The 16,074-nt window shown below is 45.1% G+C and overlaps 2 protein-coding genes across 2 annotated transcripts in view; one reads left to right on the top strand and one right to left on the bottom strand.

Moving 5' to 3' along the window:
* ATP10A (ATPase phospholipid transporting 10A (putative)) overlaps positions 1–16,074 on the top strand; it is a 125,682-nt gene that overhangs the window by 84,771 nt on the left and 24,837 nt on the right. The window contains exons 8-11 of the mRNA XM_083501628.1: positions 5–157; positions 8,662–8,879; positions 12,271–12,465; positions 14,694–15,255. Coding sequence (XP_083357754.1) covers positions 5–157; positions 8,662–8,879; positions 12,271–12,465; positions 14,694–15,255 — 1,128 coding nt within the window. The remainder of the gene's footprint in view (positions 1–4; positions 158–8,661; positions 8,880–12,270; positions 12,466–14,693; positions 15,256–16,074) is intronic.
* Positions 13,054–16,074, bottom strand: part of LOC310706258 (uncharacterized protein) — an 86,549-nt gene continuing 83,528 nt past the window's right edge. The window contains exon 3 of the mRNA XM_083501773.1: positions 13,054–14,450. Coding sequence (XP_083357899.1) covers positions 14,269–14,450 — 182 coding nt within the window. The 3' untranslated portion in view covers positions 13,054–14,268. The remainder of the gene's footprint in view (positions 14,451–16,074) is intronic.

Below are 16,074 nucleotides of genomic sequence, written 5' to 3'. Positions count from 1 at the left end.
ACAGATCTTCAGCTACAGTGTCGTGCTCTGAATATCACTGAAGATTTAGGTCAGATTCAGTATATATTTTCAGACAAGACTGGAACTCTTACCGAGAATAAAATGGTTTTCCGAAGGTGCACTGTTTCTGGCGTAGAGTACTCCCACGATGCCAATGGCAAGTATGATATATTTTCATTTCATTTAATGTACATAAAATTGGCTCTCATCAATGGGGTGGGGTGGTAGAAAGGTTCAGTGCAGTTTGCATTTAACATTTAAGGGTGAACACACCTAATTTGCACTTTCCTAAACAATAAGCACACTGAAACACAGAGGTTTCAGTTGTGAAATTCACACTCACTTGAATTTTACAGTGCAGTTCTGCAGCCAAGTAATGAGAAATGCATATTCTGAGCTAAAGGCATGTACACATTATTATTATTATTATTATTATTATTATTATTATTATTCTGCCCTTCATCTGTAGATCTCAGGGCAGTTCAGTACAATAAAAACCTTAAAATACATGATAAAAACAACAAACACAAAGCAATAACCCTCTCTTCCCCGCCCCCATCCCACAAACACATTAAAATGGAATATAAGATGTTAAAGAAGAACATTTTTGCCTGGGGCCTAAAGGTATATAATGAAGGCGCCAGCCAGACATCCCTGGGGAGAACATTCCACAAATGGGGAGCCACTGCAGAAAAGGCCCTTTCTCATGTTGCCACCCTCCAGAACTCTTATGAAGAAGGATCTCAGATGATGATCTCAGGGTCCAGGTAGGTTCATATGGAGAGAGGCACATATTGGTAGCAATAACATAAAAAAATTCATTGCTTTGGGGAAATGTGCATATTAGGCAAAACTGCATTTAAAAATGTACATATTAAAGGGAACTTTGCACAGAAATGCTGATTAATATTGCCATGAGAAATGTAAAAATAATCGAGAAGAATGGGGCGGGGTTTAAAATCGACAGATTTACCCATCCCTATTAAAAAGCCAGATTCTTGATTTGAGGTATGTAAGCCAGAGCTGAACCAGTAGTTCTTAAATGATTTATTTTTCTGAGAAAGTTTCTGAGATTCTTCTTTACTCTCTCTCTCTCTCTCTCTCTCTCTCTCTCTCTCTCTCTCTTTCTCTCTCTGAAACAAGAAGACAACTTTGCAGAACTTTCTTCGCAGCAGTAGGCCTCAGCATCTGCCTTGCCTGGCGCTGGTGCTTATGCCAGGCCAGGTGGCAATAAAGCCATAATTCACTGAAGGGAGTTCATGGAAGGAAAGTTTCAGGTCCTCACCTCGGCTCCTCGCAAAGCATCTACTTTGAGGTCCCCCCAAACCATGTGTGATAGAGCATGGGGGGGAGAGAGAAAGAGGAACCTTTCCCTCCCATGATCATCCTTAAGTTATCTTAAGATCCTCATCTGATTTGAGGCAGTTCTTTCAGCAGCCCCTCACATCATGGTTCACCAGACCACTCAGAGGCTTTTGGCATGTGCTGGCGGCTGCAGGGCTTGGGGTTAGGAGAGACGGGCAACTTCCTTAGGAACATAGCAAGCTGTCTTAAAGCGAGTCAGGCCATTGGTACATCTCCTTCAGTATTGTCTACACTGGCTAGCGACAGTTTCTCCAGGGCTTCAGGTGGGAGCTTTCTGCGTGAGAAACAGATGCCGTCTCACTGAGCTGGTTAACCTATCTTAGGCTCTGACCTGCTGAGCTCACCCATCCCGCCCCACCTCGAAACATCCATGAAGACACACAAACAAACGTTGAATGATTGAAATGAGCTTTATTCGCAAGTTGCTGCGTGTGTGTGTTTCTGAACAGCGCATACCTCTCTGCTCTTAATAAAGAGCCTTCTGTTTGGGGCTAATCCAAGAACACCAGAAGTCAAGGAATAAAAATATTGACACTGGCGGTTGTCCCACCGTAGCATCTTATGGACTGTAAGGTTCATAGAAATTGCTTCTTTTGAGTTGGGCGGAGTACAGAGAGAGAATTTAATGTTCTGAGTGGTGTTGGTCATAGTGCAGATTGAATGGCCTTTCATGGTGTCAAAAGCTTAGCAATACATGTGAGGAGCATTTGCATCTTAAAAACACACCCTTTGAATCTTAAAACAGCAGAAAAAGTTGTCATACGAAATGACCCAGCTTTCTTTGGTCTTCTTGTGGAAACTCGGCATCTGTTTCTGACATCTAATCATATCAGTGACCAGCCACAAAGTGTTGCATGTACAACAGGTCACAGTATTTTTGTGGCATGTCTAAACTGAACAGGGTCTGGCTGTGGCACAGTTGGGCCATACATTCCTACTTGCCTCCACAGTGATCGCCAGCTCAGTACTTAAGAGGCAAAACTACACTAAAGGGTTTATGTGATGGCTTCAGATATAGATACAGTGGTACCTCGGGTTAAGTACTTAATTTGTTCCGGAGGTCTGTTCTTAACCTGAAATTGTTCTTAACCTGAAGCACCACTTTAGCTAATCGGGCCTCCTTTTGCCGCCATGCCACCGGAGCACGATTTCTGTTCTTATCCTGAAGCAAAGTTCTTAACCTGAAGCATTATTTCTGGGTTAGCAGAGTCTGTAACCTGAAGCGTATGTAACCTGAAGTGTATGTAACCCGAGGCACCACTGTAGGTAGATAGATAGATAGATAGATAGATAGATAGATAGATAGATACTGGTGTCTCGTCCTTTAGACTTGCAGCACCATTGCCAACACAAAAAAGGAGGGCCAGTCATTATCTTAGGGCTAAGCTGTATGTGACGTAGAAGAGCTGTAAGATTTTTCCAACATGACTCTTAACACATTTTTAAAATACTTGTGTCCAGGGCAGGAGTAATTCTGTGTAACATGTTTCTTTATATTTCATAAACAAAGCGGTAAACTTTGAACTGGCCGAGCTTGCCTAAGACTTGTTTGCAGTTGGCATCCATTCATTGCTACTGATGAAATGAAGAAATGGGGGGGGGGGGAATCCTGAACACATTTTGTAGAGTCACTATTTATTCTCCAATGGCAGAAATCATTAATGAAATGAGGGCATTTTACACAATTAGTACCCCTTTTCCTTCTTAGGCAGTGCCCAATCTATCCTTCCTTTTTAATTATGAGTGCCTTCCCCCCCCACACACACACACAGTTATTCTTTCTAAATTTGCACCCGTGCATTTTAAAGTTTGCACATTGCTTATTTTGGTCACAATAGAAACCCAGAGGGACTTGGTTAACTCTGCTATCCTAGAAGTCAATTAAATCGCAGTCCCTTTGAATCGCCCAGCCTCTTCTTCTCTTTCCTTATTTTTCTTTCTTTCAGCACTGTGCATAAAATCTATTGTATGATATATAGGTGTGTGGGTAAGATTGTGCAAATTCAGCATTTGATAGTTAACGGCAAGCATGTGCATTCCAGGAGGGGAAAACAGGAAAGCAAAATTATACTTGGATGCGGATTCAGTCTTAGGAACCAGAAGGCAGCCAAGCCATTCCTAGTATGGGACCAGATGCGGGCAGGATAAACAGTGGGCACTCTTCAGTCCAGAATGCCTAGAGTGGCATGATAGTAGTTGCTCCCATCCTGCTGCAGATAGCATCTGCACCATTCTGGGCTGATGAAGACACACTTCACAATGGAATATATGTCATCAGGATTACACTACAATCCACACAGTTGTGGGTGGAAGATGTAGACATGAATCATGAGTGAGGAGGTGGCAACCTGGTTGGCATCCATCTATCTTGAGAGACAATGGAGTGTGCAGCTGGGGATGAGTAAGAATAATAATAATAATTTTATTATTTGTATGCCCCCCTTTTTGACTAGGTTGCCCTAGCCATTCTGGGAGGCTCCCAACAGAATATTAAAAACACGATCAAACATTATAAACTTCCCTAAACAGGGCTGCCTTGAGATATCGTCTAAAAGTCAGATTGTTTATTTCCTTGACATTTGATGGAAGAGCGTTCCACAGGGCGGGCGCCACTACGAAGAAGGCCCTCTGCCTGGTTCCCTGTAGCCTCACTTCTCACAATGAGGGAACCACCAGAAGGCCCTCAGAGCTGGACCTCAGTGTCCAGACTGAACAATAGGGGTGGAGACATTCCTTCAGGTATACTGGGCAGGCCAATTAGGGCTTTAAAGGTCAGCACCAACACTTTGGATTGTGCTCGGAAATGTGCTGGGAGCCAATGTAGGTCTTTCAGGACCTGTGTTGTATGGTCTTGGCAGCTACTCTCAGCCACCAGTCTAGCTGCCGCATTCTAGATTAGTTGTAGTTTCCTGTTCACCTTCAAAGGTAGCCCCACGTAGAGCTCTTTGCAGTATTCCAAGCGGGAAATAACCAGAGCATGTACCACTCTGGTAAGACAGTCTGCGGGCAGGTTGGGTCTCAGCCAGCGTACCAGGTGGAACTGGTAGACACCTGCCCAGGACACAGAATTGACTGACCTCCATGGACAGCTGTGAGTCCAAAATGACTCCCAGGCTGCGCACCTGGTCCTTCAGGGGCACAGTTGCCTCATTCAAGACCAGAGAGTCCCCCACTGAATTCAAACCACTGCATTAGCATCAGCAAATGACCTCCCCCGGGATCAAGCCTGGGCAGGGTATATTAAGTTTCTGGGCTGCCCCTCTTGGCCTTGCTGATGTCATCCAAAGGAAAGCAGAGCAATACGTTCAGCACCAGCTTGGCTGCAGGTGTTGTCAGAAGGTGTACAAGGTGGCATCCAACCGTCTTAGGGACTCTACTTGAGATTTGTATAGGGTGTACTCTCTAGGTTTTTCTTCTCCCAAAGATATCCCACAAAGCAGCAGAGGTTTAGGACCAGAGTTTTCGTCTCCTAGGCTACCTTCCCAAGTTGACGAGCCCCATCTGCTCCTCACTTCCCTCTACAGAACATGTAGAAACCTCCTTCTTGACTGCTGGGCATACTTTTGTTCTCATCCGCTCAATCTTCCGGAGACCCATCGGCAACCATACTTCACTAAACATAGAAATAGAGCCTTGTTCAGGTAAAAAGATAACTTGGCAAGGCCAGAACAGAACTCAAAGGCCAGGAAAAAGAACAGAGCACCTGTTACAATTGCACACCACCCAGTTCAGAAATCTCTGATTCTTCATCAATGAATTTGGGGAAATTGAGATTCTTTGAGAAGGGCTTGAGGAAAGGTCGTCTTGGCTTACAAGTGCACCACAGCTGCAAAGGAATGAGCCAGGATCAGCAACAAACCATGCACTTGATCCTTCCCTATGGCATATTCTCTGGCAACTCTGTTAATGCATTGGCTCCCAGTACGTTTCCGAGCACAATTCAAAGTGTTGGTGCTGACCTTTAAAGCCCTAAACGGCCTCGGTCCTGTATACCTGAAGGAGCGTCTCCACCCCCATCGTTCAGCCCGGACACTGAGGTCCAGCTCCGAGGGCCTTCTGATGGTTCCCTCACTGCGAGAAGTGAGGTTATAGGAAACCAGGCAGAGGGCCTTCTTGGTAGTGGCACCCGCCCTGTGGAACACCCTCCCTTCAGATGTGAAGGAAATAAATAGCTATCCTATCTTTAAAAGACATCTGAAGGCAGCCCTGTTCAGGGAAGTTTTTAATATTTAATGCTGTATTGTTTTTAATACTTGATTGGGAGCCGCCCAGAGTGGCTGGGGAAACTCAGCCAGATGGGCGGGGTATAAATTATTGTTGTTGTTGTTGTTGTTGTTGTTGTTGTTGTTGTTGTTGTTGTAGCTGTGCTGTTGAGGATTCATTCACCGGGAGCACAGCTAGTCTGCCAGTTGAGGCTTAGCATCCATCTTGTTCCTAGAAGTACTATGCCATTGTTGTTCCATTTAATACAAACAATGCGAATTCGCTGCCATTGTCTCCCTAATATTTGATTTCCAGTATAAAGCCTTTGCTGCAGATCCAGATTAATGTAGGTCCATAAATGTTATCTGGAATGCATTGCAGTTATGCCATCGCCTATAAAGAAATGACATTTCAAATGTATCACTAAGGAAGTTCTTTTAATCCGCTTGACCACTTGGCATTGTAGTCCGCAAATAGATAACTGCCAGACTTAAAGCTATTTTAGTCCTTAACGAGTTTTTTTGAAGTGCCTTTGTGGAGTGAGGTTTTTGAAAATCATTATTCACAGCTATTTGCAGTGTTGCATTTATTACACTCTGACCTCCCATTTCCTCTTTCGCCACGGATTTTAAATTAATATCCTGTGAACAAAATTCTCGGCAAAGTTCCCAATCTTCCCTGATGAGTTGTCTTTGTTTGCTTGCTTTTAATCATCCAGGTGGCCTCTTTCTGGTTTATTTTATTATTCTTATTTTTGGTCTTTTGCCGGCAGAGCTGCAGATAATGTAGGTGGCTTTAGGGAAAGCTGTACCGCAAAGGGAGTTTTCTAATGGGCTCCGGTGGATTTTATGAGCTATTTCAGAATGTAATAGCCTTGTCACATTGAGCCAGAAAATGAGGGAAGCCATGTACTGCATTAAATAACTAATTATTTTGTCTATATCAGTCATTAAAAGTTGATGTTCAATTAAGACTCATCTGTGTTGCGTTGTAATACCCAAATGGTTCCATATAATACGAAACGTGGGTGTCAGAGTGCATAGTAGGGTGTGTTTGCATGGGACTTTTGAGGGAAGCTTGTCAGAGAGTCCTGGTTCCTTCCTGCACTGTTGAGGATGGAATGAAGGCAAGAATGAGCAGCCTCTTTGTTCCTCAGACAGACAAGAAATCTTTTGAGGAAGCAGGGATGATCATCTAAACTGGTACAGAAGGAATGGAGAACCTATGGCCCTCCAGATGTTTCTCACTAGCCCTGATGATTGGCCATGCTGGCTGTGGCTGATGGGAGTTGGAATCAGCAACATCTGGAGGACCACATCCTGTATTACAGCTACTGGTGCAAGCAGACTTCCTTACCTGATACAAGTAGCCTCCCCTCCACTTCCCTCCTTTGGTCAGAGATGGTGGTACATAAGCTGAAGCCTGATCTCCACCTGGTCATGTGTCATCAGCTGTGAGGTTAGATACTGGTGGGCTCATTTTCCCACAAGCCAGTTATATCCTGAACTGAAGCTATCATAGTCAGTCTCTCTCTCTCATAATATTTTATTCTTTTCCCCATATAGAATGTTACATTCATTACTCAACAACTGTATTCCTATTCAACAAAACTAATGACTTCCCACTCGCCCAACACCAATATTGATAACCCAGATTACATGCAATTGCGCCTTTCAGGTTCCGTCTCATCGATAACATGTTTCTTAATGTATTCTGCTGTTTTCTTGCACTTCAAGCCCCGCTGTGGTCTTCGCATGCAGGAAGTGACTTTTTATATAGTCTAGATGTGGTTTCCATTTTTCTTTGAGAGATTCTAAATTTGTATCTTTCATCAGCGCCGTCCGTTTTGCCATCTCTGCATATTCCAAGATTTCCGTCAGTCCTTCTTCCTTTGAAGGTGTTCTTCTTCCCTCCTTCCATTTCTGAGCTTAGAGAATCCTTGCTGCTGTAGTCACATACATAAATACCGTTGAGGCTTCCTTTGGGATTTTGCTGTATCGTATCCCCAGCAGGAAGGATTCTGGCCTCTTGGGGAAAGCTTTCATTGTCTCTTAAGTGTTTTCATGGCAGCTTAGTGGCAACATCTAGATCAGCATCGGCCGGGCTATCCGGAAGTACGTGAATGTAGAGTGCTTCTGCACCATATACAAGAAACTGATTTCACTGAGTATTTTATCAACTCAGCGCCAGGCCATTGGTCCCTGTTGCCCAAGATGCTGGCTGGCAACTGTTTTCCATATGTTTTCAGCTGCAACAGAAGAAGTTGCCTTATGCTACTTCATACCATTGGTCCCTCTAGCATCATATTGTCTACACCAACTGGCAGCATATCTCCAGGGTGCTAGGAGAGAGTCTCTGTCCCTGGCCTACCTGGAATTGAACCAGGGATCTTCTGCTTCCAATGCAAATGCGCTCCTAATGAGCTGCAGCCCTTCTCGGGAGAAGCTAGCGATTAAACCAAGGACCTTAAACATGTAAGACACTCTGCAGCCGAGCTATACACTTATCCACATTGTATGTTTCTTTTGGGGGTGTCTTCTTCCATTTCAGGTTGGTTCTAGAGAGCCAAATCCAGAGCAGAAGTAGGACTTGTATATAGTCTGTCAGTGGCATCCTTGTAATTTTAAGCTACTGAAAGGCATTAAAATGCCATTATCAAATAATTTGATCTGCATGCTTTGCAGCCAGTACTTGTGGAATAAGAAATCTACAGCTACGGCCAGGCATCCCAAACCGAACAATTTCCAGGCGTGTCTAATCCTGTGCCTGTTCTGCTGCCTATACCTGCAAATGAAAGGGGATTGTGCCCAAGTCCCTAATTCCCAAAAGAGTTAAACAACTGAATGCAGCGTACTGAGGACTTAGCATCCTCAGGACAGAAGACAATTCAGTAGTAGGGCTTCCAGGCTTCTAAGTCAATCTATTGTCTCCAAATCACATCCTCTGAGAAACCAGGCTGTGTGTTATTTTTCCTTTGGGGTTAGTCACTGGTTGTGTTACCCAACGCATTTTTTATCTGTTCCGTACTCCTATTTCATTTCTGCATTTCTTCCACAAGCCAATTTTGTTGTTGTTGTTGTTTCTTGTCAATAGCAAAACGTATTGCCATGTACCAGGAAGCTGATTCCGAGGATGAAGAAGCTGCCCCTAAACCGGCGCCATTGTCCCAGCGGGATAGTATTAGCAGTCACCAGAGCATTAAGGTTGTCCACAGGAACCAGAGTACAAAATCTCATAGGCGCACGGGGAGCAGAGTGGAAGCCAAAAGAGCGAGCATCCTCTCAAAGCACACGGCTTTCAGTAGCCCCATGGTAAGTATTCCCTTTATGCTGGGGTCTTCCCGCTGAACCATTGTTTTAATCTTCCCATATCTAGGCCCCATCTGCACTATACATTTAAAGCAGTATCATAGCACTTTAGACAGCCGTGGCTTGCCCCAAAGAATCCTGGGAAGTCTAAAGGTTGCTGAGAGACCTCTATTCCCCTCCCTGAGCTGCAGTTCCCAGAGTTCCTGTTAAACTACTCTGGGAATCGTAGCTCTGTGAGAGGAATGGGGGTCTCCTAGCAACACTCAACACCCTAAGCCAGTGGTTTTTAACCAGTGTGCCGTGGCCCCCTGGGGTGCCTTGAATGATGGTCAGGGGTGCCACAGGCAACACTGGCCTCTGTCCCTCTTTCCTTCCCTCCCTCCTCTGATGCCCTCTTGCGTCTCTGCCTCCCAAAGGCTTGCACAGCTGCTTGTTGCGGCAGCCCTGGCTACAAGCTCCCCAGGCGAATGGTGCCTCTGGGGCTGGCCAGGAGGTGCTTCCCAGGCCTCAGTGAGGCAGTGTGAGGAGGCATCTCTCTTTGGGGTAGGGGGTGGCAGCTCAGAGACCAGAGGTGGCAGCTGTGGCTGCTCAGAGGACTCTCAAAGAGAGAGGAGAGGAGGCTAAGGGAACGCTCCACGAGGGAGGCTGTTTGAGGGAGGCTGAGTGACATAACTGGGCTCCTGAGCCCCACAGGGGTGCTGCAGAAGGAATGTAGATGGTCAAGGGAGCCGTGGCCTCAAAAAGGTTAAAAGCCTCTGCCCTAACCAGACTATATTTCCCAGGATTCTTTGGGAGAATACATGACCAATCTAAAGTACTATGATACTGCTTTAAATGTATACTTTTGATGGAACCTTAGTTGTACAGTGGTATCTCAGATTAAGTACTTAATTCGTTCCGGAGGTCCGTACTTAACCTGAAACTGTTCTTAACCTGAAGCACCACTTTAGCTAATGGAGCCTCCTGCTGCCGCGCCGCCGGAGCCCGATTTCTGTTCTCATCCTGAAGCAAAGTTCTTTCCCTGAAGCACTATTTCTGGGTTAGCGGAGTCTGTAACCTGAAGCATATGTAACCTGAGGTACCACTGTACTTAGAATAGGGTTGTACAACTTGTGGTTTACCAATGCAAATGCAGACCATGAGTCATCTACACTGCATCCCACCACAGGCTCAATACGTTTCTTGGTTTTGTTCCCTTTGGGGAACCGCAAAAGCAAAGTGACACCTGACACCTGTGTTCAGCTTTGTGAGTAACAAGCTGCGCAGGCCTCTGCTCATACCTCTGTTGGAATCTTTCATGTTTCGGTTTTCTAACGCGTTGTTTCCTGCTATGCAATCTGCAGGTTTTATGCACGTTACCTCCCCACCTTGCCCCCAAAAATTTTGAGGCCAGTCATTTTTTATAATCAAAGAGCATTGTGGCTCCTTAAACACTGTTTATTACGGCATGAGCTCTTGTGGATTTGAAAACCTGCCTTGCCAGATGCCCGAGTCCACGAAAGCTTATGTCGCAATCCAGTCTTTTAAAGTGCCACCAGACACTACAGCTGTTTTTGCTGCAAGAGACATCATGCGGCTATCCCTAACTTTTGCAAGAAAATCACATGCCGTTTGTGCGCAGCCACTGATGTCTCCTCCTTTGATGTTTGGTTTTTGCTGAGGGAGCAGAATTAAAATGCCTCAAATTCCTCAGTAGATTCCAGATAGACACAGGGAGGAGGCAGAAAAGTTGGAACAGAAGCATCAATTGGTGGTAGGCACATGCAGAGTAATTTTTGGATTGTACTTTGCAAAAGCATGCACAAAGTTTTGTCCTTTCATAAGGTAGAAAAGTCTGAAGGAGGAAGGCCTGGTTAGAGCATCTGATAAAAGAGAAAATGCCAGCAACAGTGGTGTTTGGCATGGAGACTGATTCCTGAAAGGGTCATGAGACACTACAGTAGTACCTCGGGTTACATACGCTTCAGGTTACAGACTCCGCTAACCCAGAAATAGTGCTTCAGGTTAAGAACTTTGCTTCAGGATGAGAACAGAAATTGTGCTCCGGCAGCCCGGTGGCAGCAGGAGGCCCCATTAGCTAAAGTGGTGCTTTAGGTTAAGAACAGTTTCAGGTTAAGAACGGACCTCCAGAACGAATTAAGTACTTAACCTGAGGTACCACTGTAATTTGATAAAGGAGCTGGCCTCTCCTGATTTTTATGATGGTTACTGACTGCATACACACCAAACCTATAAAGTACACGCCCACCCAAGGGTCCGGGAACTGTAGTTTACTCCTCACTAGGGCCATTGCTATTGTTAAATTACTGGGCGTTGGTAGCCCTTGCTGATCTACTGTGGCTCACCCACCGATCTACCAGTAAATCCCAGCTGTCAGGGATCGTGCTGAGGAGGTCTGCACTGAGGACGAATGGTGGGAGGCTCTCCCTGCTTCCAATCTGGATCCTGAATCTTCCCAGGAGCAATGGGACAGTATAGATTTGGAGCAGTGGTTTGCAGAGGGACATAGTTCAGAAGACAGAAGTTGGGAAGAACTGGGTGGTGAACAGCTAGAAGAAGCACTGGGAGAGAGAGAGAGAGTTAACAGACTCAATTTCTCTGGAAAGCATTCATCCGCTCAGCCCAAGTTCAAAGAGAGCAGATAAGATGACAGCACAGAAAGCACAGTGGTTGCGAGATCAGCTTGCAAGACACATAAGTGACGGGGGTGACTAGGGGGGAAGTGGGTGGAACCCTTAATTGGGAGCACCTTCATCCCTAGGAATGGATTCTTTGTTCTCTTGCTGTGTTCATTAGAATCTCTAACTAGTAATAGACTCCTTTCGCTTTGTTCTGTTTATCTCCTGCCAAAGGGGGGGAGGAAGTCGAGTCCCTGAAGCCTGACCCTAGCCTACCTTCTGCTCACCCTTTCTGCAATACAACACACTAGCACAAGCTTCAGAATTAATGGTATTACAGTTTGAGAAGCGAAAATATATTGGTGTTTGAATCAATACACATACTGCCAACGGTCTTAGCTGAAAACTTCTCTAAAGATGATTGGCAGGTGCACGGTCAAACATTGTTGCTTTCAGATTACTCTTAGGGTTATCTACCCCGATGTAAACAAGGAATGGTCATTACTTTGCTTCACAGTGTTTGCAAGCCGGTGGGGGGAGATTATCCCACCCCCCCTTGCATACTGGAAAACGGAATTTGTAAAGCACAGGGCTTGGATTACGATATTCCGTGGGGCGAGAAAAAGTTGGTTTCTCCAAAGACACAGATGGGATTATCAGAGATATGCTTGACAGAGCACATCTGCAGAACAAGCTCAGCCTGGAGACTTGGAAAAGGGTGCCCTCGAAATGCGCCAGCCTGCAAGGGATTCACTTTGCCTGTCTTTCGATTCCAGGAAAAAGATATCACGCCGGATCCTCATTTGCTGCAGAAAGTTGACGAGTGTGCGAGCTACCTGGAGATCACGAGGAGCCACGACCGACCGTTATCGCAGCTGTCCCCCGAACTCTCTGACATCTTTGACTTTTTCATAGCACTGACCATTTGCAATACAGTGGTTGTCACGTCTCCGAACCAGCCGCGGCAGAAGGTAGGTTAGGGGATGTTAGGTGCCGGCATGGTTGCTTGAAAGCGAACAGGCAAGACTCCCATCGGTCTTTTCCAGGCTTTATTATCTGTACAAGACATTTACAGTGCAGAGCGTCTCAAGTCCATGTCTGCTCAATCGCTAGCAGAATCTGGGAGTGGACGGTCCTTAAACCTTCCCCAGCATAACAGTCATTTGACCCCCATCCTTCTCCTCCCCTCTCTCCGTGCAAACCGACTGCGCAGGGAGGGCGCTGGCAAAGGGGGATTTTCTTCCTCTCCGCCTTGCTCAGGCTCGGTGTTGTGGCTCTCTCTAGCATCTTCTGATCCCTGCCTTCCTTCCCCAATGGAGGCGGGACTTCCCTCCTCACCGGAGGAAGAGCTGCTTCACACGATTGGAGGCTCCCTGTAACACAGCTGCCCTTCTACCTCTTGCCTCTGAGCTGATGGCAGTTCCCTGACAGGGGAGAAACTGTGCAAAGCAGCTTAAGCCTGCTTTAGGATAGATTTTTGAAAGCCATGACCTGAAAACCTAAGAAGAGGCTGCTGGATCAGTCTGATGGCCCATCTACTTCTAGTCCTCATCCTGTGCTCACAGTGGCCAGCCAGATGCTTTTGGGCAGGTGCGACTCTGCTTCTGCAGACTTTGGTGTGTCTGCGTGTTCCCTCTGAAAGAATCCCTGCAGAGATAATGGCTCTGACTCCTGAAAAAGTATAGTTTGATCCTGAGCATGTCCTCCCAGGCATATTTACTGCCGTTTCCATGGACTTTGTCAAGGGCAGCGTTGATCTCATTAAATTTAATTGCAAAGAACCCTATACTGGAGCTGTACGGGGGGGGACGGACCAATGTCTGATTCTTCTTCTTTTCAGGCAATACAAGGATGATTTTAAACCACTTGGAGGTTTTGTTTCTAACAATTTAGCAGCATATAAATTTTGTTAAATAAACAAAGAGAAAGGCAATATATTTGTGTACATCTCATTTAAGGATTCGCGTGGCTGACAACAGTTATTCGCGCCTAGGGTTTGTGCCTGGTCCTGATGGCTGCACCGTCAAAGTCAGATAGGGCAAGAAAGGATGAAAAGGGGCAGATGCTTGGGCAACTATTGAGGTTTTTTAAATATAATCACAGTAGTGTTGTTGGGCTCCAACTCCCATCAGCCCCAGCCATCATGGCCAATGGTGACGGTTTATGCCGTTGGTTAGAGCATGGTGCTGATAATTCCAAGGTTGAAGGTTCGATCCCCATATGAGACAGCTGCATATTCCCGCATTGCAGGGGGTTGGACTAGATGACCCTCAGGGTCCCTTCCAACTCTACAGTTCTAACATCTGGAGGGCCACAGGTTCCTGTGCCTGCTGTTTGTGCGCTGTTTTTATTTTTTGCTTTTGGAAGCCTTTTATTAGCTCCAGAAATGTGTGCAAAACATCCGCTGTGCTCTGCTTCTATTCATTTGCACTGTCAGATTTACATAGGCTGATTTCTCACACGAGTCTCCCTTCTTGGTGGTTGGTCCTTGTTTCTTTTTCTAAATTTATTTATTTGGTTTTTCAACTTAAAATTTTACAGAAATATATCACACATAAATAAAACAAGATTCCGAGGAATCTCCTGGGCTTCCACCCTCCCCTTTAGTGGGTCCTATTATTAATCAATTCCGCATCTTTTATAAAAATCCAAACCCTTTACCTCTTCCTTTTTATCCAGAATCAACCTTAAACTACAAGTGATATTCCAATCCTACTAACAATTTTAACTGTTTACAATGGTCTTTAAGATAAGTTATAAATTTTCCTCATTCCTTATTGAAATTTATTTCTGACACTTCCGGTCATTTTAGCCATTTCAGCAGAGTCCATTAACTTCATCAGCCATTCTTCTCTGGTAGGAACTTTATCTTCTTTCCATTTCTGGGCGAGTAACATCTGTGCAGCCGTGGTTGCATACATAAGTAGCCTTTTCTGCTCCTTTGGGATTTCGGCACCTAGAATTCCTAAAAGGAGGGCTTCAGGCTTTTTAACAAAGGTTATTTAAAACATTTTTTCAACTCGTTATATATCATTTCCCAAAATCCTTTTACTACCTTACAATTCCACCACATATGATAAAAGGTGCCTTCTTTTTCCTTACATTTCCAGCATACATTTGAGCATGTTTTATACATTTTTGCTAATTTACCAGGAGTTAAGTACCATCTGTACATCATTTTTGGTCCTTGTTTCTTAAGGTTCGGATCAGATTTGAGCTGAAGTCTCCCGTCAAGACCATCGAGGATTTCATTCGGAGACTCACGCCCAGCCGCCTGACGTCCGGCTCCAACAACAGCAGCTCGTCCAGCCTGGCCACCAGCAAATCGACACAGCGAGCTGGTTCCAGCATGATCTCATCCGCATCCACGGAAAGCACTTTACTCAACGAAGAAGAAAAGCTAGCTAACTCTGCCCAGGTGAATAACAATAGCTACAGTTCCCAGCAGCCCAAATGGACACTGGGCAATGGGCCGAGAGAGGGTGAACTACGCTACGAGGCAGAGAGCCCAGACGAAGCCGCCCTTGTCTATGCGGCAAGAGCCTACGACTGCGCTTTGGTTGGTAGGCTTCCTGACCAGGTCTCTGTAGAGCTGCCTCACCTGGGGAGACTGACCTTTGAACTCTTGCACATTCTGGGCTTCGACTCCATCCGGAAACGGATGTCTGTGGTGGTCAGGCATCCTCTCACCGATGAGATCAATGTTTACACTAAAGGAGCGGATTCGGCTATCATGGATCTCCTTCTGCCCTGCTCTTCAGGTACAAACTTCCCCTCTCAGGTTATGGAAAAAAGCATAACAGCTTAGGGCTGACTTTCTCTGCCACGACACAGATAGATTTGTGCCCTGCTGTAATTTTTTTTGAGGAACTATGTTCGTAGCATCTTCCGTCTTTATGATCTCTTTAGAAGCAGCAACCTGACAGTGAGGTATCGGCCCTTTGGCTGAACAAATATAAAAATGGATGAGCTTTCACTCGCTGTAGTATTCAATGTATTGTGCTGGGTTATTTTTTTCCAGAATTTTTATATTTGGAGCAGTTTTTCCCGTCCATTTGCAGAGATTTGTTTTCCGCACTTAAGCAGGGGGGATCTGAAATCAATAAAAAGTGGCGATGTTCTGTAGTCGATGCTTTGACGTCGCCAATAAAATATGAGGCTGAAATGAACTCTGTACTTCGGATTTGCTAGTCAAATTGGATTGTTTTCTTTGACACATTTGCAACTTGTGGATCCGTGAACTTCAGTCCTTTAGTCTGACAGCAAATGTTGGTTTCAGCATAAATTTCTTACCATAATTAACTTAATCTTACTGGAAAACACTAGAGCAAATTGCCGTGAAATCGTTTTCGTTCTGCATTATTTGTTTAATAAAACAAACAAACATGCAAGCTTGGGCTTTTTGTCCTTCACATACGTAAGTTAGACTAGGACCACAGAATTAAAAACTGTTTGTCATTCTAGCACCAAAAGTAACCTTCCCTATTCGGATATGCTACTTAGATCTTGCAGCCTAAAAAAACTTGCTTCGGAATGTCTGTTTCTTGCTAGCTGAAAGAGAGCTCTAGTTCAAGAAATAT

Source organism: Podarcis liolepis, assembly GCF_965112155.1.
Source record: "Podarcis liolepis genome assembly, chromosome: 4".
NCBI classification, from domain to species: domain Eukaryota; kingdom Metazoa; phylum Chordata; class Lepidosauria; order Squamata; family Lacertidae; genus Podarcis; species Podarcis liolepis.
Note: the sequence above shows the minus strand (reverse complement) of the source record. Positions and strands in the feature narration are given on the sequence as shown.